Source organism: Gymnoscopelus braueri, assembly GCF_963280865.1.
Source record: "Gymnoscopelus braueri genome assembly, chromosome: 17".
In the NCBI taxonomy this organism is placed as follows: domain Eukaryota; kingdom Metazoa; phylum Chordata; class Actinopteri; order Myctophiformes; family Myctophidae; genus Gymnoscopelus; species Gymnoscopelus braueri.
Window position 1 is genome coordinate 42,223,888 of NC_137617.1, and position 22,880 is coordinate 42,246,767.

Consider the following 22,880-nt stretch of genomic DNA (forward strand, 5'->3'; position numbering starts at 1 on the left):
CCCAAATAAACAACAACTACACCCAAAAAAACTGCAACACTTCCAATATTTACAAGCGACTTTACAGAAAAACAAGCCCAAAGTCGCTTATAATAAGCAGACTTGGCAACCCTGCCTTCTGTCTCCTTGCTGCGGTCCACGCTAACAGAGGGGATGTGAGAAGGGAAAAAGAACTCTTCAGTGCAGAAAGCTTCAAAAGATAAATAAGAAATACATCAGAGGATAATAAAGCGTTTGGCCTCTGAAAAAAAAAGCCAAGCACACATTTCAGATGGACTCCAAAAGCCACACACACAAACACATCTTTGTATTTATATACTTGTGAGGACATCAAGATTTAGGATTTTTTAATTACATTTGTCCGAAAATAGGCAATCTACAGTACAAGCTCACAACTGTCGCTTCTGTAATCCTAACACAACCCAGTTTACTGTTAGAATATTTTCCTAACAGTAAGCCTAAAACATTTTTCAACCATAAAACAACCACTTCTCTTGTGAGGACCAGGACAAATGTCCTCACAATGTCTATTTACCAAATTCTACTATACTTGTGGGGACATTTGGCCCTTAGTAATACAAGTGCACGCACGCACACACGCACGCAAGCACACACACAAACACACACACACACACACACACACACACACATACATACGCACACACATACATACGCACACACATACATACTCACGCACACACACAAACCCTGCGATACAATAATTCTCCAGTCCTGACGGAGCCAGAGGCTGGCCAGTCAAACAGAGGTTGAGCGCCTGCCGCCCTGAGGTGCCGTCTGCCCATCTCCGCTTGGCCCTGGCAGCGGCCTCCTCTGCCCGGAGGGCGGGCGCTGCCTGCCCGCCGCGGTCGCAGTGGCGGTTGGCACTGCAAAAAAGGACGTTTGTTTGCCATCCTATCGCCACCCAGGCAGCTGCAGATAACGGGCACATGGCAGGGACAGGACGACAGGACAGGAGCCAGGCCTTGGAGCGGGCATGGAGGGAAATAACAAGGAAACCGTTTCATGTTTGACCAGCGCTGAAGAAAAAAAAGGAGGAGAAAAAAAGCCCTTCTTCGCTGCAAGGCGAGCGGACATACAGTAGAGAGAGGCAGGAAAAGCCCAAGACCTTCAGTTTACTAGACTAGTAAATACTTAACTTTTTTATTTTAATTCCACCGCGACGACGTGAAATACTGTCCGGAGATGCGCGCCAGATAAAGAATTGAATATGCGGCGAGGCCGGGTTTAAGAGAGCGAAAACATTATGGTCGGGGAAAAACTGAAAAACGGAGCACCCAAGAGTGGAGGGGCTTCCTCCGTTTTATTGGTTCCCATGCTTTCCACGGCTCTGCGTCCCCCCCGTTCCCCCCCCAACCCCCCCACACTCCCCCCGTCTCTGTGTGTGTCTCTGGTGGAAAATGCAGGAAGGCTCCCTGTCCAGTGATAAAGCTGTTTGCCTGCGAGATGGGAAAGAGAGATCCATCACGCTGAGGAGCGCGATTTTTTATTTCCGCCAATCCGCGCCGCTGAGGGCCGTAACGCGTATCCCCCACCCCCCCCATCCATGCATCATTTACCAGTCCTCCTCATGACCTGACCCCCCCCCCCCCAAAAAAAAAAAAAATATTATTATATCCCCCATCCTGCATTTCTAAGATCGCAAAACCCTCTCTTGTCTAGAAAAAGCTCAGAAAGCGTTGATGTGTGCGTTTCGGGGGTGTTTTTTTTGCGGCTCGCTGCGGAAGCTTAACAACTTGAGCCCTATGATGTCATACTTTGTCGGATGACCGATCGACAAGGTCACAACGCGCCGCTGTGAGACGCGTTGTGACCTTGTAGATTGGCTATTTTCGCTTATTTCAGTTTTCTTTTATGTGTGTGTGTGTGTGTGTGTGTGTGTGTGTGTGTGTGTGTGTGTGTGTGTGTGTGTGTGTGTGTGTGTGTGTGTGTGTGTGTGTGTGTGTGTGTGTGTGTGTGTGTGTGCTATTTTTTTCCCCTTTTTCTGTCTTGGTTTGGTGATCTGACTTGTTTCTGTTTTCCTTAAAAAATACATACAAAATGTATTAAAAAAATAAATACAAAATTGTTGGCCAATAAAGTATATGAGTCAGTCAACTTTTTGTGGCGGGAGAACACTTGACCTCCATCATCCGAGGGGCTGCCGAGAGAGAACAGGGGAAAAAAAGAGGAAAATAAACCTGAAACCGGGCAGAGGAAAGAATAAATAAAAAAAGGCTTTATCATGGTTTAGTTTTTAGTTTTTTTCATTTGCACAGATACAGTAGGAAGCTCCTCGGGGGGGGGGGGGGGAACGCTGAACGATGTTAAGAAAACGTTACATGGCACGGATCCACGCCAGGCTCATAGGGAAAACAAATAAACAACGCTGACATTCAACTCTGGCATCATCGCCCCCCCGGAGAGGCAATAAATCGTGGAAAAGAAAAGGTCTTCAGGAAAGGTATATTATACCTTAACCCGTTAAAACCGGGTAAAACCGGGTATAGCGACATACGTTTTTTTCAGAAAACTCTTAGGATTTAGAACAGTGGTTCTCAAAAAATAGCAGATATACAAGCTCACAGCTCGTCACTTTGTGCCGCGCTGCGAGCTTGTACATCTGCTATATTTTGAAAAACTTGTGTTTGTGTTTGACTTTTCTTTTAATAATTTTGATTTTTTTTAACACAAATCTTCTCTTCTGTAGGGGTCCCTGGCTGGCACAAAAGAAATTCTGATTGGGGTGGTCCGCGAGCAAATACATATCATTGTGGGGGGTCATTGGCACAAAAAAAGTTATACTATACTGATTTTAGAAGGAATTAGAATACAGCCTCAGGTCTTAATGGGTTAAAAATAGAGCAATGTGTTGCCTTGTCGGACCGGCGTAAGTAAGTAATGTCTGGGAAGAAAAAGGTCAAACGCCTCTCCCCCTTTTTTCTCAGGCATTGTCATCGCAATATTATGTAAAACTCTGTAGCTCTGTGAGTCTCGTAGTTGTTGTCGTGGTGCATGGTGGATAAGGAGATACTTACAGTTAAGTGGGTGAACCAAAACGTTGCTTTTGTTAATCCAAATCCCTCGGGGGTTTGAATACTTCATAGCGCGGCAACTAATACCTCGTAAAAAAGGAGAGACAACAGCTGTGTAGCTGAAGGCGGGCGGGGGGGGGGGGGTTGGTTACGTGTAGTACGAGTAGGTCAAACAGGTTGCGGGGTGTGTGTGTGTCAGTGGTGGAAAAAGTACTCAAATTTGTTTACTTATGTAAAAGTATCAATACCGCAATTACCTAGAAATTGACTTGAGTAAAAGTACAGTTTTGGTATCAACATGTACTTAGAGTAGCAAAAGTAAAAGTACTCATTATGCAGAATGTCCCATTTCACAAGTTCAATATAGTTTTTTTTTTAAATAGCAGATCTACAAGCTCACAACATGTTGCATCGCGACGTGTGTGTGTGTGTGTGTGTGTGTGTGTGTGTGTGTGTGTGTGTGTGTGTGTGTGTGTGTGTGTGTGTGTGTGTGTGTGTGTGTGTGTGTGTGTGTGTGTGTGTGTGTGTGTGTGTGTGTGTGTGTGTGTGTGTGTGTGTGTGTGTGTGTGTGTGTGTGTGCGCGTGCAAAGTGAATAAAAAAAACCACCATCTCCACAACAAGTGTGTAACCCAGCCTCAATGTTACGGGGACATCTGTCTGTCCGGGGGATTGTTGAACTCTGTGAGGGACCCCTCGGGGGGGGGGGGGGGGGGCTAGTGGTGGGAGAAGTACTCCGATATAATTTTTTACTTAAGTAAAAGTAGCAATACTACAATGTAGAAATACTCTGTTTAAGTAAAAGTCCTGTATGCCATTTGAATCAAGTAAAAGTACAAACTTATTGGCATCAATATATATACTTACAGTACCAACGTGAAAGTCTGATAGTAGCAGATCTACAAATAGATATAAAGTAGGACTAAAGTCTATCTACAAAGTATACTAGCAACTAAAGATGTCAAATAAGTACAAATGTACAGATGTAGTGGAGCAGAAGTACAAAGTATATCGACAAACAGAGAAGTACCTCAAAACATGTACTGTACATTGAGTAAATGTACTTAGTTACTTTACACCACTGCTTGGAGGGCGGGGGGGGGGGGGGGGGGGCGGCGATCTGACTGTGGTCAATTAGCCTCTCTGTCCACACGTGCTCATCAAAAGCCCCTCGGGGGGCTTGATCCATGCCGGCCCCAGTGGTTCAGTATTAAAGTACAATTACTTTTCTCTCAGGTGGCGCGGACGGCAACAGACAACAGACAACAGACAACCTCTTTTATTTCCCAGACGCCGTCAGGTGATAACCTCCTCGTGGGTGCCGTAGGTAGCGGCGGAGGTTCAGGTGGTTGTCTGTTAGATCACCCACCCGCCCTGCAGCGCCCGCCGCCGCACCTGCTGTCTGATCCACCCCCCCTCCCCACTGTAGGGGTTGGGGGGGGGGGGGGCAGATTCCCAGGATGCCAGAGGGCAGCTGCTGACAGCAGCCATACACACACACACACACACACACACACACACACACACACACATGGCTGTCTTCCATCCGTACCCTTCCCTCCTAGGGTCAGCTGCCGGGACGGGATATTATAGGGGGGGGGGGGGGGGTTCACAGAGATGACAGCGGTGGTCTGGGGGGGGGAGGGGGGGGGTCTACGCTGGTCACGGAGGAGGAGGAGGAGGAGGGGTTTCCAGGGTCCGGTGGGTTTGCAGCATGTGTCCCGTTTCACAATCATACTCTATGATAATCACATTCTCGGACCCCCCCCCAAATCCCCTCCCATCCCATCTCCTCTCCTCAAGGCAGGCCCAGCGCCCACGATCAAGACGTCTCCGCTAGGGGGTCGCGTTAGCTCCTTCGTCCACGTATGCACACACACGACCTCGGGATGATGGCCACCGCCCTCCTTTTCTCCTGGCCTCGCCCCATGCACTTATACCTTAAACCCCGCTGTTTCTCAACGTGGGGCCCGGGGGACCACCAGGGGAAATGGAACCAAATGGACTCTTACAGGTCCATCGTACACTCAGGGTTAAATTGACCTATTGTCACCTTTCTGATTGGTCCCTGAACGACCAACCATTCCACATACCAGTGGTTGCTGGTATGTGTTTGCCCGAAGTGCTGGGGTGGGCGTTTTGCAGAAACCAAGTAGAAGAGCCAATCAGCGTCTGCACTCAGGGTCCTGTGACAGCGATTGGCTCTTCCAAATTTTGGTTTCCGCAAAACACCCACCCCAGCGCTTGGGGCCAGACCGGTCTGCAGAAGACACCTGATAATGTGAATTCACACAACCGGGATGGTTTACCAGGCCAGGGTTTCAGAGGGAAACCTGGCCTGGGGGTACGTGGCCTAATCCATATTAAAACTTGGGGTCCCCGACACCCCCCATCACCCCGCCTCTTTCTCCCCTCTGCCAAACCATACACCCCACGCTGGGGGATCCGTTTCTTCCCCCATGAGCCCTGAAACCCGACGCCGCTACGCCCGGCCTTGCCAGCCAGCAGGTTGGGTTATAACACACTGGTGAGTGTTTCCCGGTGCAGCCTCGTCAAACCGGAGGAGAAGCTGATAAATCAAACGAGGGGCCAATTAGTGGAAGTGTGTTAAGTCTATATTAAAACGAGCGCCACGGTGCCAAGGAGGAACGTGCTGACGAACGCTCGCTTTTTCACAGCCTCGACACCAGAGGCTGAACGCAAAAATGACTTTTACACTGAGTTAAACACTAATATCAGTGATTCCCTATAACATTTTTATTTTAAGGACCTCTGTAACTTCATCTGCTCACTCTCGGAGTGACGGACCTGTAAGGGTCGTTTTAATGTGTGCATGCACGTAGCAAAGACACACACACAAACACACGCGCACGTAGCGCACACACACATACACATACACACACAGGGGTTTCTTTGTTAGCTTGGCTCTTAGATAACATAAGTCATGACAGTGTGGCAGCCTACGACAGCACCAGTCCTTCTATGGCGGAGATAACCACCTGTTGGTATCAAACGGAGGAGAGACATTGTCAAGTTTACTAATTATTGATAGTTAAGTGGTTAAATGTTTGAAAATACTGTACACATTGACATGAATCCAACGTACACTGATGACAGTGCTGTCAAACAAAGAAATCTATGAAAAAGTTGAATATGAAAATATATTTTTTTACAATATGTGATGGGGGGTCCCTGCTTCATCTCTCTCTCAGCTAAGGGGTCCTTGGGCTGAAAGCCGTTGAAGACTGCTCTAAATGCATAATCCTAACCCTAACAGTGCAAACTCCCCTAATCTTTCCTATCCATAAAAACAACAAAACAATGTTTCACTATTTATCACATTCTACTATACTTTAATTTGGCCCCTAGCAAGACAAGTATATAGAAGGCTAACACACACCCCCCCCCCCCCACACACACACACACACACACACACACACGCACGCACGCACGAATGCAGACATAAAGACGCAGGCGGATTGCATGCACGCTATGCATTCCATTTCTTTCTCGCTCACTCTCTCTCTCTCTCTCACATAATACAAGAATGTTTAAAACAAGAATATCCAACGAGGAAAATATGAGTGGCCACTTTGTGTGTCAGAAAATATTTGCCACAGGGTTGATCAGAGTTACGTTGTGTTGTGCTCGCATGCGAGGTATACTGCATCCGACCGGAGGCCAGGCGCAGCATTCTCTCTAAGATCATTTTCCAAAAAGGTTACACACGTACAGTATAACGCGATACCCCCAAAACGTGAGAGCGGCCGATGGGAAACGGCACACATGTTGCTCAGTGACAAAAATTGAAAAATGGTCTTAAATTAGGAGGTTTCCTCTAGTTCGTGAGACTGGCTTCATTTGAAAGGAACTTTCTGTAAATGTGCCGTGGTCACAAGAATATACTCGCATGCATGCAGCGACCCAGTGGGGACTCGTGTATAGAAGAACGGTTTCTGTCGTGCGTTCCCCCGCCCTGGCGCGTTTTCTGGACCGGCGCAGTGGCCCGTGGCGAGAAGGCCTTCAGATGTGGATCTACAAGAGAACATATCAAAAATATGAGCGGTTTCCACTGTACTGCTCGAAACGCATGCATACAAGATCCAGATGTCCATGATTTCGAAGGGGGAATAATATTATATGCCCCCATCCGTGCGTGAATTCCATAAATGCCAATTTTTCTCTCTGTCTCTCTCCTCTCTTTTGTTATTATCATTCTTTCCTACGTCTGTCTCTGCCGATGCATGCGGCTCCGTTTTTGTGAGAGAATCGGACAAAGAAAAATAAACTCGCCCGTTTGTCGAGCGTGGGCGTTGAAAAGCGGACACAAATTTTTCCCGGCCGTGTCGTGCGATTCTCGCTTCCAAGTTGTTGGTATCTTGGCAGCGCGGAAGGTGTCTATTTAACCCATTAAGACCGGGAACGCATCTGTGTCATTTTAAGATTTTAGCTGTAACCGTTATTTTATACTTTGGGCTATTCAAAAATAGCAGATATACAAGCTCGTAGCGTGGCACTGAGTGCCGCGCTACGAGCTTGTACAGTAGATCTGCATTTTTTTTAAAAATCTTGAACATTTTAGCAAATCTTTGAATACATATATTTTTCAAGCGAACATCTTTAACTCAGATCTTTGCTTCAGGGGAACAACATATTTTGATGGGTCCCGTGGTCAAATACATATAATTTTGGGGGTCCTTGACATGAAAAAGTTTGAGCACCACTGACATAGAAAGATACGTTTTTCAGAAAACTGTTAGGATTTAGAAGAACATTTGTAGAATCAGCCTCAGGTCTTAATGGGTTAAGTGTATGGCAGCAGTTTAAGGTCTGGCCTTGTTGTTTGTATGTGTCTGACATGTCATTCAACGCTGAGGTCTGGAACAGTGGCTGGAGGAACGTACTCGAACGTATTACAGTACTTAAGTAAAAGTAGCAGCAATGCTTCAATGTACTGTAGAAATACTCTGTTGCAAGTAAAAGTCCTGCATTAAAACATTTTCTTGAATAAAAGTAAATATTGGCATTGAAATACTTAAAGTGGTACTATGTAACTTTTTTTTTAATGAATAAATTGTAATTTCGTCCAATCTGTATTTTGTCTCCCTGCTCTTCTATTGAGACATCAATAGACATCAAAGGTCATGTCTCACCTAGACACAGGATCTGACATGAATTTTGACCTGATGGTCAAGATTAAATTTATCCCCTGAGCAAACAGGCAGGCTTTATTAGCTCAATGGTGAAAATGTCAGCACTAGCGGAGGAAACCGGGTTCAAATCCGGGGCAGAAGAGGAAAGTTACATAGTGCTGCTTTAAAGTACCAAAAGTAAACCTCGCGGACCCCCATCTCAAAATATTTTGTTCCAGGGACCCCCAGAAACAAAGATTTTAGTTACAAATGATTGCTTTAAAAAAAAAAAAAAATCTAATATTTGCAAACATTTTCATGATTTTTCAAAGCTAGCAGATCTACAAGCTCATTCGGTGCCGCACTATGAGCTTGTATATCTGCTATCTGGCAATTAGTGATTCGCGGGTTGACCCGTAACCCGCGGGACCCGCGGGTCAACCCGCGGCGCGGGTGGGTCATTTCAGAGGCAATTATGCGGGCTGCGGGTGAGCGGGTCAGCCGCTCTCACACGCAAAAAAAAATAAATAAATCACATGCTCTTGTTTTGTCTTTATTCCTAATAAGAATAAGAATAATAACAATAAAACAGTTTGAATACACTTGGGGATTATTTTCTAACCATGATTTTACAGAATTATAGGTACGACCCGCGGGGCTCAACCCGGCCCGCGGGTCGCGGGGCGGGTTGAGCCATAGATTTATATATGGGTTCGCGGGGTGGGTTGAAGTGGGTTGGGTTCCGTGGCGGGGCGGGGCGGGGCGGGTCATGAAAAAACCCGACCCGCACATCACTACTGGCAATAGCTGAAATCTAAAATGACACAGATGCGTTTCCCAGATTGAATGGGTTAATAAGTACATACACGAGTACTGTATTATGTACTTAGTTACTTTCCATCACTGGTTTGCATGTGTGCCTATTAATGCCGTGTCACCATTCAGACTGAGGTTTTTGGAGGACCCGTGGAAAGCCTGACAGCGTGCTAAACGGGAAGGTTTAGATGGTAGATGTTAGCACACATCATACATGCCAGTAACTTAGTTCTGCTTCCTGGAGGGAATGAAGACACATTTTTCTGTTCGCACGCTATATTTCTGCACGACTTCGCCTTGGAACCGATTGTCAACCTATGATGTCGACTGTATAGGAAACAGTGTGGTGATCTATCTGGTGGTGCGGTGATTCTGCAGTGTTTCAATTTCAAGGACCCCCAGGCCAGGGGTCTTCAACAGGGGGTCCGGGACCCCTAGGGGGTCCTCAGAGTTACTACAGCCAAATATTTGTGTGATAGGATTTTCTTTTTACATTAACCACTTGATCCCCGTATTCTGAGGAGAACTTTAGCCAAACATAGCAGATCTACAAGCTCACAACGCCTCGTGCTGCCTGCTTCAGTCCTTGGGCCGAAAAACGTTGAAGACCCCTTGCACTATAGGCCCCTATTCGATAAGATGCTTTATCTCTCTGTTAAAATCCTCAGTGTTAATTTAACTCTGAGAGTTTATTAATTGAACCAACAACACATTCTCACCAATAGTCGTCCTGTAGTGCCAAATTGAGGAGGAAGAATGACAGACCTGTAATATGTGATGAGTCGGGGTGCAAAAGTTACGCGTTGGGAGCGGCTCGTGGCCTAGTAAGTGACGAGCTGTCATTTGATAGAGCTTCAAGTTACGTCCAAATAAGTGGGTGGAACAGCGAGCTTGATAGCTTACTGAGTTTTAACCCATTAAGACAGAGAAAACAGCTGTCATTTTAGATTTTAACCACTTTAACCATTATCTTATACTTTGGCTATTCAAAAATAGCAGATATACAAGCTCGGTGCCGCGCCATGAGCTTGTAGATCTGCTATTTTAGAAAAATCGTGAACATTTGTGCAAATCTTTGAATATATGTATTTTTAAAGCAAACATTTGTATCTCCAATCTTTGCTTCTGGGGATTCTACAAATGTCCAGCTCTTGGACTTAACGAGGTGGAGGTGGTTCATCTGCACCGCCACCACCAGCGTCTACAGACTCAATGGGGGTTTTCTCTCCTATATCCATAATCTATGCACGTCAAATTCTAATGGAGTCTAATCGCCAAAATCTGCACTTTATCTAATAAACATTTTGCTTGTATCAAATTGGTGTGATCTCTCCTTTTATTGAAACTGTGATGTTCGGCTTCGGCATACTCTTTTATGAGGTTATGATTAGGGTTTAGCTGGGGTTAGGGATAGACTAGAGTCATGCCCCGATTTATTTGGTGGCACGCAGGTTGTTGCCAACACATAAAATACCAGATATATGATGAATTATGAGCTTGTAGATCGGCTATTTAGGTTGTAAGACACTGGCACACAACAACGTGTAAACTCAGGATTTAAGGTTAGGTTTAAAACGGCAAAAAATATATACAAATCCACTTATAAAACTGCCATGCTAAAAATGTGATGTCCTCGTAAGTATAGACACACAATGTGTGTGCGTGTGTGTGTGTGTGTGTGTGTGTGTGTGTGTGTGTGTGTGTGTGTGTGTGTGTGTGTGTGTGTGTGTGTGTGTGTGTGTGTGTGTGTGTGTGTGTGTGTGTGTGTGTGTGTGTGTGTGTGTGTGTGTGTGTGTGTGAGTGAGAGTGTGTCTCATTATGACGGCAGGCAGGCAGCGCATGTTTTTATGAAGGATAATTAACCCATTAGGAGATCTGGTGTGGGCTTAATCCAAGCAGTCTGCCGACATCAAACAGGGAACCCCCCCCCCCCTACGGTCTAGACAGGTGAAAGCCGGGGCCGATAACAGTAACCCTAGTAGGGCCAACAAAACATAATACTCTCCCTCCCTCTCTTAGCAGGGGGAGAGCCTCTCTCGCTCTTACATCACACACACTGTGTTTGCGCTTGACCTCCGTGTTCACTCCGAGTAGCAACAACATTTCCACAACAAAAGCCGACCCGACAGGTTGCGTCGCGGCGCAATTGTGTCTCGCTGCCATACAACACGGCAGGGGAAACGTTTAGTGGAAACGTAACACTTTTTCAAAACGGCCGAGAGGGGTTTGAACTGGTCTGGTGCTGGTTTCCTGTGTTAACCGATTAAAACCGGGAACGAATTTGTGTCGTTTTAGCATTTAAGCTATAAATATATAGCACATTGTTTGGCTATTCAAAAATAGTAGATATACAAGCTCATAGATTGAAAACACAAGCGGTCGGTTCGCGGTAAAAAAAAACTGTAGTCTTCTTTAACTCTTTAAACCAGGAACGCATCTGTGTAATCACTTAAGCCATTATTTTATACTTTGGCTATTCAAAAATAGCAGATATACAAGCTCATAGCGCGGCACTGAGTGCCGCGCTATGAGCTTAGTAGATCTGCTATTTTTGAAAAATCGTGAAAATGTGTGCAAACCATTGAATATATATATATTTTAAAGCGAACATTTTTTACTAAAATCTTTGCATCTGGGGGTCCCTGGAACAACATATTTTGAGATGGGGGGGGGTCAAATACATATCATTTTGGGGGTCCTTGACATGAAAAAGTTTTGAGCTCCACTGATATAGCAACATACGTTTCTTTTCCACAAAACTGTTAGGATTGATACAATTTTTTTTGTAGAATCGGCCTCAGGTTTTAATGGGTTAAGAATAGGCCACAGAAATCACCCAAAGCACACGCGAGCGGTACACACACACACACACACACGCATAAAAAACAAAAAAAACTAAAATATGTTTTTTTCCCTCAAAGGGCATTAGCAAAAGAAACCTCAGGTTGATTACATTTCGCTTTGGCCAGAGTTTAAGGTCAACACACACACACTTCAGATCTACTAACTGACTGGGAACACCCAGAAAGCCACATTAAGTCGTCGTAATAAAAAAAAAAAACAGGATGAAAGCTCGGTTCCCCTCGATAGATCTGAGTCGAGTCAGGATGGATGAGACACGGGACCATACGGCACAAGAGAATAGTTTTTTTGGGGAGGAAAACGTGGACCCAAGACAAGGAACACACACGAGCTCTGATGGCGTGTAGACCTGATGGAAAACAGCACGGTATAAATTAAAAAGAAAAGAAAAAGAAAATTAATAAATAAACCAGGGCTGCTAGTGCCCACGCAGGCGGAGGTTTCAAAGCAATGCTGGTTTATTGAGAAGGTCAGAAGTTTTGGGATTTTTCAAACACGGGCCAGAGAGCGTGACAAGCAGCAGCGACGCTGTCAAACTAGCGATTCTTTAACTGTCTCCCTAAATGACGCATTTTGGCACCAGGGCTCTGGGTGTTGCGACCGACCAACCCGACCGGCTTCTTTCACTGTTTTTTTATATGGTTTGTTGGAAATCCCCAACGGCCAACGGGCCAGTTGAAGGAGGATTCTGGGAAATGTTTTGGGAGCAGGCTGTGTTAGGCCCTGCCACGTCACGTTATGGAAGCCAACAGGGTGACATTTGTAAAACAAAAAACAAAGGGAGAAAAAAAAATGTTTTAAAGAAAATGCTTGTTCAGGGAAAGGTTTTATTTCAAAATGTGTCAAACCAGAAACAGGATTGTGTCAAGCGTCGTGTCCAACCTAGACACGGGATCTAAATGTCTCAATGGAAGAGCAGGGAGAACAAACACAACCTGGGGTGGTTGTGTTCTCACTCACTTCATAATGTACTTTTCCCCCTGTCTAGAAATGTAGTGGAGTCAAAAAAGTACACAATTTGTCTTTGAAATGTAGTGGAGTGAAAGTCATATGTACACACCGAAAAATAAAGGTGCCAACTGGAACCAAAAGTGGTTCTTCAGAGTGATAAGTGCCATGAAAGAACCATTTGTCATTCCAGAAATGTGTTTTTCAAAAATAGTAGATCTACAAGCTCACAACGCGTCGCACCGAGCTTGTAGATCTGCTATTTTCGATGAATGTCAGCCTATTAAGACATGGTTTAAGAGTTCAAATGTTCCTCAAAGAACTTTCACCAAAAAAAAGGTTCTCCAAAACTAGATGAGGAACATGAAAAACCATTCACTAGATCAAATGGTTCTTTGTGGAACCATATAGCCTTTTAATGAACCATTTAAGAACCTTGTTCTGTGTGTATCCAAAAAGACAGATACTCAAGTAAAGCACACAGATAGTCAAAGAAATGTACTTAGGTCCGGTATAGTACTCAAGTAAATGCACTACTGAGTATGTGGCCCTCACATTCCCATAGGGATGGGCCCTTCACTCTGTAGACACGAACCGACCATTACAATAAACAAAGAGGAGCGAGCGAGCCCGGCCTGGGACAGATGCCTCAAACGTTTGTAAGCTCAACGTTCACTTTTTCGCTGCTGAAAAGAATCACATAATTCTGGCAAATTGGACGCGGCGATTCGTCACAGAAAATCTGGCCTTGTTTGCGGGCAACTAGCAACACTGCCTCCCCGCTCCAAACCACCCACCCACGCAGGCACACACACATGCACACACACACACACACACACACACACGCGCGCGCGCACACACAGACGCGTGCACACACAGACGCGTGCACACACGCACACACACAATAAAGAAACTGAACAGCTTGAAATGCATCAGCCGATGTGTAGAAAGTGAAGGAAACTACTGTAATATATACTGTAAGTTGTATATATGACATGTACCGTCGTCAATCAGTCAGTGATGGAAGAAGTACTCACGTTTGTTACTTAAGTAAAAGTATTAATACCACAATGCAGAAATACTCTGTTACAAGTAAGAGTCCAGTATTAAAAATGTACTTAAAAGTATAAAAGTATTGGCATCAAAATGTACTTTAAAGTACCAAAAGTAAAAGTACGCATTGTGCAGAATGTCCCAGTTCAAAATGTATAAAGAAATCTTTTGAAAATAGAAAACGAATTGGAGAAAAAATGGAAAAAAGTGAAAGTTAGCCGATCTACAAGCTCACAATGTGTTGCGATGCAACGCATTGTGAGCTTGTAGATCGGCCAATTTCAAATGGCCGAATATAGGGCCGAATAAGTGGTTAAAGCCTGTTTTCAGTGTTTTGTAATAATAATCCAAATCTAGTAACTAGTAACTAAAGTTTTCGTATAATTGTAGCGGAGTACAATATTTAGTACAATATTTTCCTCTGACATGTAGCAGAGTTGAAGTAAAAGTACAGAAATTTGGAAATACTCCAGTAAAGTAAAAGTACCTCAAAATTGTGCATAAGTACAGCACTTGAGTAACCGTCGATCGGTGAAATGCGATCGAATGTTTTTGTTTTGTTTTTTGTATTTTTGGGGAGGATTGTTTTATTACTGAGCCATTGGGCACAAATCCTTCAAGTTTTTTGAGAGAAAAAGAAGAAAAAAAGGACAACTTTTTTCTAACGCCAGACGTATACAGAAGGCAAAGGAGCTGACACCCAGTTTTTGACAGCGTGTCCTGTGGGAGGGGAGCGGTAGAAAGCCTGGCCATGCAATAGGATTCCTTTTTTCCCCCGCACTCGTTTTGACAAGCACTTCAAAGTAGAACAGAAAAAAGAAGAGGGGGAAAAAAAAGGACAGAAAAGGGGAAAAAACAACAGTTCGTTGACCTCGAGAAAGCCAAGTCTAAATGAATGGGACTCTATCAGGAACTTGCACACGCACGTACACGCGCGAGCGCACACTCACACACACACACACGCGCACACACACACACACACACACACACACACACACACACACACACACACACACACACACACACATTTGTGTTACTATACTTGTGAGAATATGAAAATAAATTATTGCGCTTTGAAATTCGCAGAAAATAGCTTAAAAAGGTCAAGCTATAGCAGATCTTCAAGCTCAAAAGTACTCGTTATGCAGAATGTCCAATTTCACAAGCTATCATAATGTCTACATTTATAAAAAAAAACTTTTGAAAATAGCAGATGATAGGCTACGACCCGTTGTGAGCTTGTAGATCTGCTATTTTCAAATAGCCTGCGTATGGGGGAATCCAAGTTGTTATTTTATGTTTTGAAATAATAATCTAAAATCTACAAATTAACTATAGTAACTAGAGTATTCAAATAATTGTAGTGGAGTAAAAAGTACAATATCTGCCTCTGAGATGTAGTGGAGTAGAAGTAGTGCAAATTGGAAATACTCCGGTAAAGTAAATACACCTCAATATTGTACTTACAGTAAGTACAGTACTTGATGTACACACACACACGCACACGCACACGCACACGCACACGCACACGCACACGCACACACGCACACTCACACGCGCTCTACACAAGCTATCAATAAGAACCTCAGATGTTTCAAGAAGGAGCTGACAAGACTTTTCCACCGGAGAAGAACAGATGCACTCCCTCAAGAGAGCCGTGGCCGTCGCACCACTTATTTATCCCCCCCCCCCCCCCGCCCCACCTCCCCCCTCTCTCTCTCTTTTCAATCCAAAAGGGCCCTCTTCTGTTTTAAATGGGGCAACATTAAGTGTAGCACCGGGGGCCCCGAGGGTGTCGTCCAGAGAGAGAAACGGAGCGAAATTCCAGGGAATCTTGGCAACTCCTCGGGATAGATGGGAGAACCCCCTCAAACGGCCACAATGGACTGAATAGGTAAACAGAAAGGGGTGTGAAAGACGGATGGCAGAAAGAAGAGTGTTCGCTCTCAAGAGGGGGGCACAAAGGGGCAAGGGGGGGGGGGAGTGAGGGGGGAGCCGGGGTATTTTGGCGAGAGAAGAGGAGGGTGGTAGAGAAGAGGAGGAGGAGGAGGAGGGGGAGGGCAGAGGTGGCATTCCATTCAAAAAAACTGACAAAAAAAAGTGACCACTTAAGAACGATTTTAAAAATTGCAAATCTGATCTACAAGCTCACAGCTTGTGAACTTGTAGATCAGCTATTTTTGCTATATAAAAATATATATAAACACATGCCCCAAATTAGGGAGCCCCCTTTTTTTTTAAAGTGATTTAATTAATGTATATGGTTGCAGAAAGAAAACAAGTCTTTAGTTTCGTTTAGTGTCGATGTAGAGGTGGAGATAATAATACTGAATAAAAGACCTGAATTAATCTAACTTCCAGGGGGGAAGATTCCCCAGATGACACCCCTGAAGAAGGGGTAGGAAGGGTGGGCCGGAAGGAGGGCTAGGTAGGGTGGGCCGGAAGAAGGAGTCAGGCAGCAGGCGAGAGTAAAAGTTTTGTCTCCCCAGGGCTTTTAGAAGCACGCGTGTGTGTGTGTGTGTGTGTGTGTGTGTGTGTGTGTGTGTGTGTGTGTGTGTGTGTGTGTGTGTGTGTGTGTGTGTGTGTGTGTGTGTGTGTGTGTGTGTGTGTGTGTGTGTGTGGGTGTGTGGGGGTGTGTGTGTGTGTGTGTGTGTGTGTGTGTGTGTGTGAACGCGTGAGCGCGTGGTGTGGGGTGTTAACTCAATCAAAAGGTGAATTATACCTCCTGAGCCTCTCAGGTAACCTTTCATTACAACCCTAATCCTTCTTAATAACAGAGCTGCGATGTCGGCGATGCCCCATTACACAGCAAACTGCTGGGAGGAAGGGCCATTATTCCCCATGGACCGGTAGGAACGTGAGCACGCACGTACGTGCACAGCGCAGGCACTACACTACTACACACACACACACACACACACACACACACACACACACACACACACACACACACACACACACAAACACACACACACACACACACACTGACAGACGTGATCAATCACAAATCCCGTAGACTTGAGCATGGGGGAATCTTAGGATACGGCAGGTTAACTCACTCCTACTTATAGAAAAAATATTGAGACGTCTCTCTCTCGAGGCGGAGAGTCAGTCAACAGTGGTGGAAAAAGTATACTCAAATGTTTTACTTAAGTAAAAGTACCAATACTGCTGTGTAGAAGTATACTCTGTTACAAGTAAAAGTCCGGAATTCAAAATTTACATGAGTAAAAGTACAAAAGTATTGGTATCCAAATGTACTAAAAGTACCAACAGTGAAAGTACTAAAATGTTTTAAAATAGCAGATCTACAAGCTCACAACGCGTCGCCATGCGACGCGTTGTGAGCTTGTAGATCTGCTATTTTCAAATAGCCTATGTATAAAATAGGGCTAAAGTGGAAAAAAAAATAATTGAAACAAAGTTTTCAATACATTGTAGTGGAGTAAAAGTACGATATTTGCCTCTGAGATGTTAGTGGAGTAGAAGCAAAAGTATAGACAATAGGAAATACTCCAGTAAAGTAAAAATACCTCAAAATTGTACTTAAGTACAGTACTTGAGCACATGTACTTAGTTACTTTACACCACTGCTCCTACTTATAGAAAGAATATTGAGACGTCTCTCTCTCGAGGCGGAGAGTCAGTCACAGGCGGTGGGAGTTTGAGTGAATGGATGGGGGTCAGAGTTTGTTCAAAGTCTCACTTCTGGTCAGGCAACATTGACCTGCTTCTCTCTCTCTCTCACTGACGGCAGATATAACTTAGTTACCACCTCGTCCTTTGGGTTAAAGAGTGTGATTCTGAGCCTGTCTGCTGTAGTAAAATGTACACAGTAAAATACCAGTGTTAATCTAACTCTAAAGAGCGTATACACAGAATGATGGCACCAAATGGACCCTTACGGGTCTTGTATGCTCTTCTGAGTTAGATTAACCAATTTAAAGGGGTTTAAGGAGATTACTGTACTGTATGTATAGACCTACAGTATATAACCACCCAGAAAAAGTTAAGCAAGGCAAATACACCGGATTTACCCAAGACTTCAGTGTAATTTATATTTTATATAGGCTACTGACAAACTATAACATCCTTATTTTGATTTTAATTAAAACATAAATTTAGATGCCCTACAGTTTACCAGCCACTGACTGTAATGTCGGCACTGCTTAGTAGAATATTCCGTCAAACGTTTTTCTTTCTTTTTTTTAAAGAATATGCTTTTGGTTTAAATAAGTTTGACCATTAAATAAATAAATGCATACATATATAAATACATGAATACATAAATCAATAATGGTTTGTTTAGGCTACATGTAGCCTAAATATAAACACATGAATAAGGGATTTAATTAACTTCAGACAGACCTATAAGAAGATAATGGTTTCAATTCAATGATGTTGGTTTTAGTCTGTAAGTAAAGTGCTAATGAAGACATTTAGAGCTCAAGTAAAAAATTTAAAAAGTGACACAAATCAGGTTTTGAGTACGTGTGCAAGTCTAGATTACAGTCATTTAGACCAGGTCACGTTCACAATTAAATGTCAATCAATATAGCATAATTAAATTATAATTTCATGATTAGGAACAGGAACATACATTTAAACAGCCTATTAACGGGCCAATTAAGTTAATTGAAAAACTTTTTTTATGCTAATGTAGAAAGCAGAAAAAGTGGATTTTCTTAGTTGCACACTAAGTTACACTTAAAATTAGATTATATATGCTCCAGAGGGACCTTAATGTAACAACATTAAAACTTTTAAATGAGACTGTCACTGTCTTAACATAAACAATAGCCTGACGGCAGAGATAGCAAATCAACAGGTTAATTAAATTATTAAACCAATATTTATCTGACTAGTTCCAATAAAAAAGAAATATAAGACTAAAAATCCTGCAGCCATAAAATACAATATAACTCTGAGAGTGTACAATTACGGGTCCATTTGGTTACATTTTGTACACTCAGAGTTAAAATGGAACAACTAATATTTTAATTTGCAGTGTAAAGTAACTAAGTATATTTACTCAAGTACTTTACTAAATTACAAATTTTGTAGATCTGCTATTTTCGAACATTTTAGTACTTTTACTTTTGGTACTTTAAGTATATTTTGATGTCAATACTTTTCTACTTTTACTCAAGTAACATCATGCCTTTTTTTACTTTTTATATTGTGGTATTGCTACTTTTACTTAAGTAAAATATCTGAGTACTTCTTCCACCACTGGTTATTATTATTTTAAAGTATTTGTACCTGTACCACTCCAGTCCTTGGTCGTAGTTCCTATCGAAGAAGTGCGGCTCCGCTCCCACGGCCCTGATGTCGGGGTGAACCCGCAGGAACTCCAGCAGAGCCCGGGTTCCTCCTTTCTTCACCCCGATGATGATGGCCTGGGGCAGCTTCTTGGCCCCTTCGCCCTGCAGGAGGCTCAGCTTCCCCCCGGAGGATGCACCACCTCCTGTGGTCCTGATGAACCTCGGCGACAAGGCTCTCCTCCTGTCAGAAGAAGAAGAGGAGACCACATCATCCAGAGCTCCGTATTATACACCAGTGGTTATCAAAGTGAGGGGTCCGGGGACCCCCAGGGGTCCTGGGGGGGGGGGGGGGTTCCATGGGGGTCCCCAGGAAAAGTAGTTAGCATCACAATCATTTTAATCCATTTAAATGTTGGCTGGCTATTCAAAAATAGCAGATCTACAAGCGAAATTTTTAGAAAAATATAAAAAATGTGTGGGAATATTTTTATTATTTCGATTTTTTTTTACACAAAACTTCTCTTCTGGGGGGTCCCTGGCACAAACTACATATCAATTTGGAGGTCCTTGACTTAAAAAAGTTTGCCGTACACATCATCATCCTGATCCCACTTCTGCAGCAGCCTCTTCCTCCGGAGCTCCGTGGAGGAGATCAGGTACCCGGGGGAGAGCTCTCCTCGCCCGGCTTCCGATCCTCCTCCTCTCCCCGGTGAGGCGGAGGAGGAGGAGGTGGAGGTGGGGGTGCATCGGTCGGCGAGGCAGTGCAGGAGGTACAGACAGGTGAGGATCATCAGCATCAGGACCCCGGATCGTCTCCAAACGACGCCCGGGGACACCGCGGAGGACGATCCCGGGTCCAGTTTAATATTATAGAAGACGCGGCTAATAAGCGCCATAGTAACAACGGTCCTGGTGGTTCGAGTCCCGGCGGCTCCCGCTGCGGCAGGGTGGTCGTGATGGTGGGCTCAGAATCATTAAGCACAGCCATCCTAGGATAATGCACGCATCCTCCTCGGAGCTTCTTGCCATGAAGAAATGGAACTTGATGATTTCTCGTTCTCAGAGAGAACAGGCTGCCTGCATCCGATCCACGCGGTGTGTGTGTGTGTGTGTGTGTGTGTGTGTGTGTGTGTGTGTGTGTGTGTGTGTGTGTCAGTCAGTGTCTCTTAAAAAGAATAACGCTCTCTTCTTGTCAATGTCCACAGTGTTGAAATGCCTCCATGGACAAGAGGAGGTGGGGGAAGTAATAAATCAATCAGGAGGATGATAATATTATTATTATGTGTCAGTTTTTTCATGTGCGCGACTTTTACGCATGGTGTTGAATTTATGAAAGTGTCTACTGTTGCATTTATTTAAGTGATGTGCTGCTCGCCTCTCTGTCGTGTCCACACGTGTGTGTTTTTGTATAAACTTGTGTCGACGGGCATCATCATGGTTAGGGGGGCTAGTGGCAATGGGCTACTGTGGGCAGCCAATGAGGACGACTGGAGGTTGTGCCAAGGTAGGAGAGATAGTGAATGGGGACATGCAGTGAGCCAATGAGAGCCCGTGGTGGGCGTGGTCGTGGCGTGCACGCAGTGCCCACTATGCTGAGCATGGAGGAGATCAGTTCAGTGCATCTGAAATTATAAAGCTGCAAGCATTATGACTGCGGGGTGACAATGATCCTGCATTATTAGAAAACTGAATGTTGGCACGTATCCCATAGTACATTGTGCGCGCGCATGCACGCGCGCGTGCGTGCGCACACACACACACACACACACACACACACACACACACACACACACACACACACACACACACACACACACAGCTTCTCTGACACTGCAAATACAGCTTTAGTTAACACCTTGTCCTTAAATTATCAGAATCATGAGGACAAGGACATGTGTTCTTCTTTAGTAAACGCACACACAGTACAATCCCTGTACAAGTAACACACACACACACACACACACACACACACACACACACACACACACACACACACACACACACACACACACACACACACACACACACACACACACACACACACACACACACACACACTGTAATATATCTAGGATAATTCTAGAATTAATTATGTGATTGTACTGTACAGCAGAGGAAGTATCTACTCACATGTTTTATTTAAGTAAAAAAAAGTATCAATACTGCAATGTAGATAATCTGTTACAAGTAGAAGTCTGTATTAAGTCTGTATTAAAATGTACCATGCAGGGTGTGACCAACATAAATCACAAATAGCACATATAAAAGAATATAAGCGTCACATCACAGAGTCCATCCACTCCACATAGGATGGCATTATTCCTCAGTTTAACTGAAAACACAGTTTCATCAGAGTCATAATAATAATAAAGACACATGCATGCTGCCAACGTGTTCAGTGTGTCAACCAAATATGTTTTGCTTGTTGCCCACATGTTTCAGTGATTATAGTTACTGTTACATTATGAAAATAGCAGTTGGTAGTATGTGGTATACCACATAATACCAACTGCTATTTTCATAATGTATATACTTGTTTGCTAACTCAGGGGTTTTAAACCAGTGGTCCGGGGACCACCAGTGGTCCTTGAGGGAGTACCAGGGGGTCCCCAGCAAAATTAGTTAATAGCGTCACAATCATTTTTAACCACTTAGCTTTGGCTATTCAAAAATAGCAGATCTACAAGCTCATAGCGCGAATACATCTAATAAATATATGGGGCCTGCCCAATGTCTAATTCAAACAAAACAGGCATGCACACATGTCAGTCAAATACATGAGCCATTTTAGTTTATCATCAATAAGTAGTTTATTATTATAGCCTACAGGCTACAGCCCAAGGTGTATCTCCTGGAATCTCTAGGAAACTGTAGAAAACTACAAATGGCTGCCAAGTGACGTAAACTCTCAGTGCTTCTTTCCTATTGGTTGGCTGACTTGGCTCCAAGTCAAAGTTCACCATGCAGGGTGTCATGTTACAAAACAACAGATCTACAAGCTAACAACACCTCGCATGGAAACACGCTGCGAGCTTGTAGATCTGTCCTTTATTTGACAAGTGATACTGAGCGCTGAAGGGACACTGGAACACATACAGCGCAAGCTTTGAAGTTTGTCGCGAGCGAACAATCCTCCTGAGAATAAAATTATATAAACTGTGTCATCATTGATTCATCAAGAAGATAGAAGAAAGCAGCTTAAAGAAGAGGGCATTTTTTGAGGTGAGTGTTTAATGGCAAAGAATGTGGCTTTTGACATTACTGGGGAAACTTTATTTTGGTAATTTGCGATTTTGTACCGTGTTTTTGTCTGTATTCTGGTGGGAGTGATAATGGCTGTTATGGATATTAAGTATGTTAATATGAGCCTCCCATGTGGCAAAAACAAAGACTTTAACTAGACGTATCTTGATAGGTACAGTTGCCCAAATGATAGTATCATTAGAACCATGTTGTGGCTGTCAACAGAGTTTAACAACTGTCAACCTGGCTTCCCTATTTTGTACATATGTCATTATAAGTGAAAATATCCTATTTACAACAAGCTCACAACAGTCGCATAGTGACACGTGGGCTTGTAGATAATCTATTTAGCTATATAGTACTATGGTGGTTCTCAAAGTAAGGTCTGGGGGCTTAAAGGGCTGTCAGTGGCCCCAAGCAAAATGAGTTAAAATAGCATTAAAATTTGTTTGACCACCATAACCCTATTTTATATAGTCGCCCTATTTATCTATTTACATTATTTATGTATAACTGAGTAGGTATTGGTATG

The 22,880-nt window shown here is 43.8% G+C and overlaps 1 protein-coding gene across 2 annotated transcripts in view; it reads right to left on the reverse strand.

The window, feature by feature from the left end:
* The window catches only part of LOC308104802 (heparan sulfate glucosamine 3-O-sulfotransferase 3A1-like), a 72,033-nt gene extending 51,857 nt beyond the window's left edge, over positions 1–20,176 (reverse strand). The window contains exons 1-2 of one of the 2 annotated variants that reach the window (XM_080455330.1): positions 19,697–20,176; positions 19,104–19,343 (exon numbers count right to left, since the gene is read on the reverse strand). In XM_080455330.1, coding sequence (XP_080311456.1) covers positions 19,104–19,343; positions 19,697–20,001 — 545 coding nt within the window. In that variant the 5' untranslated portion in view covers positions 20,002–20,176. Of the gene's footprint in view, positions 1–19,103; positions 19,347–19,696 lie in introns of both variants that reach the window. The other variant, XM_080455329.1, reaches the window with a different exon arrangement.
* Between the last annotated feature and the right edge of the window lie 2,704 nt (positions 20,177–22,880).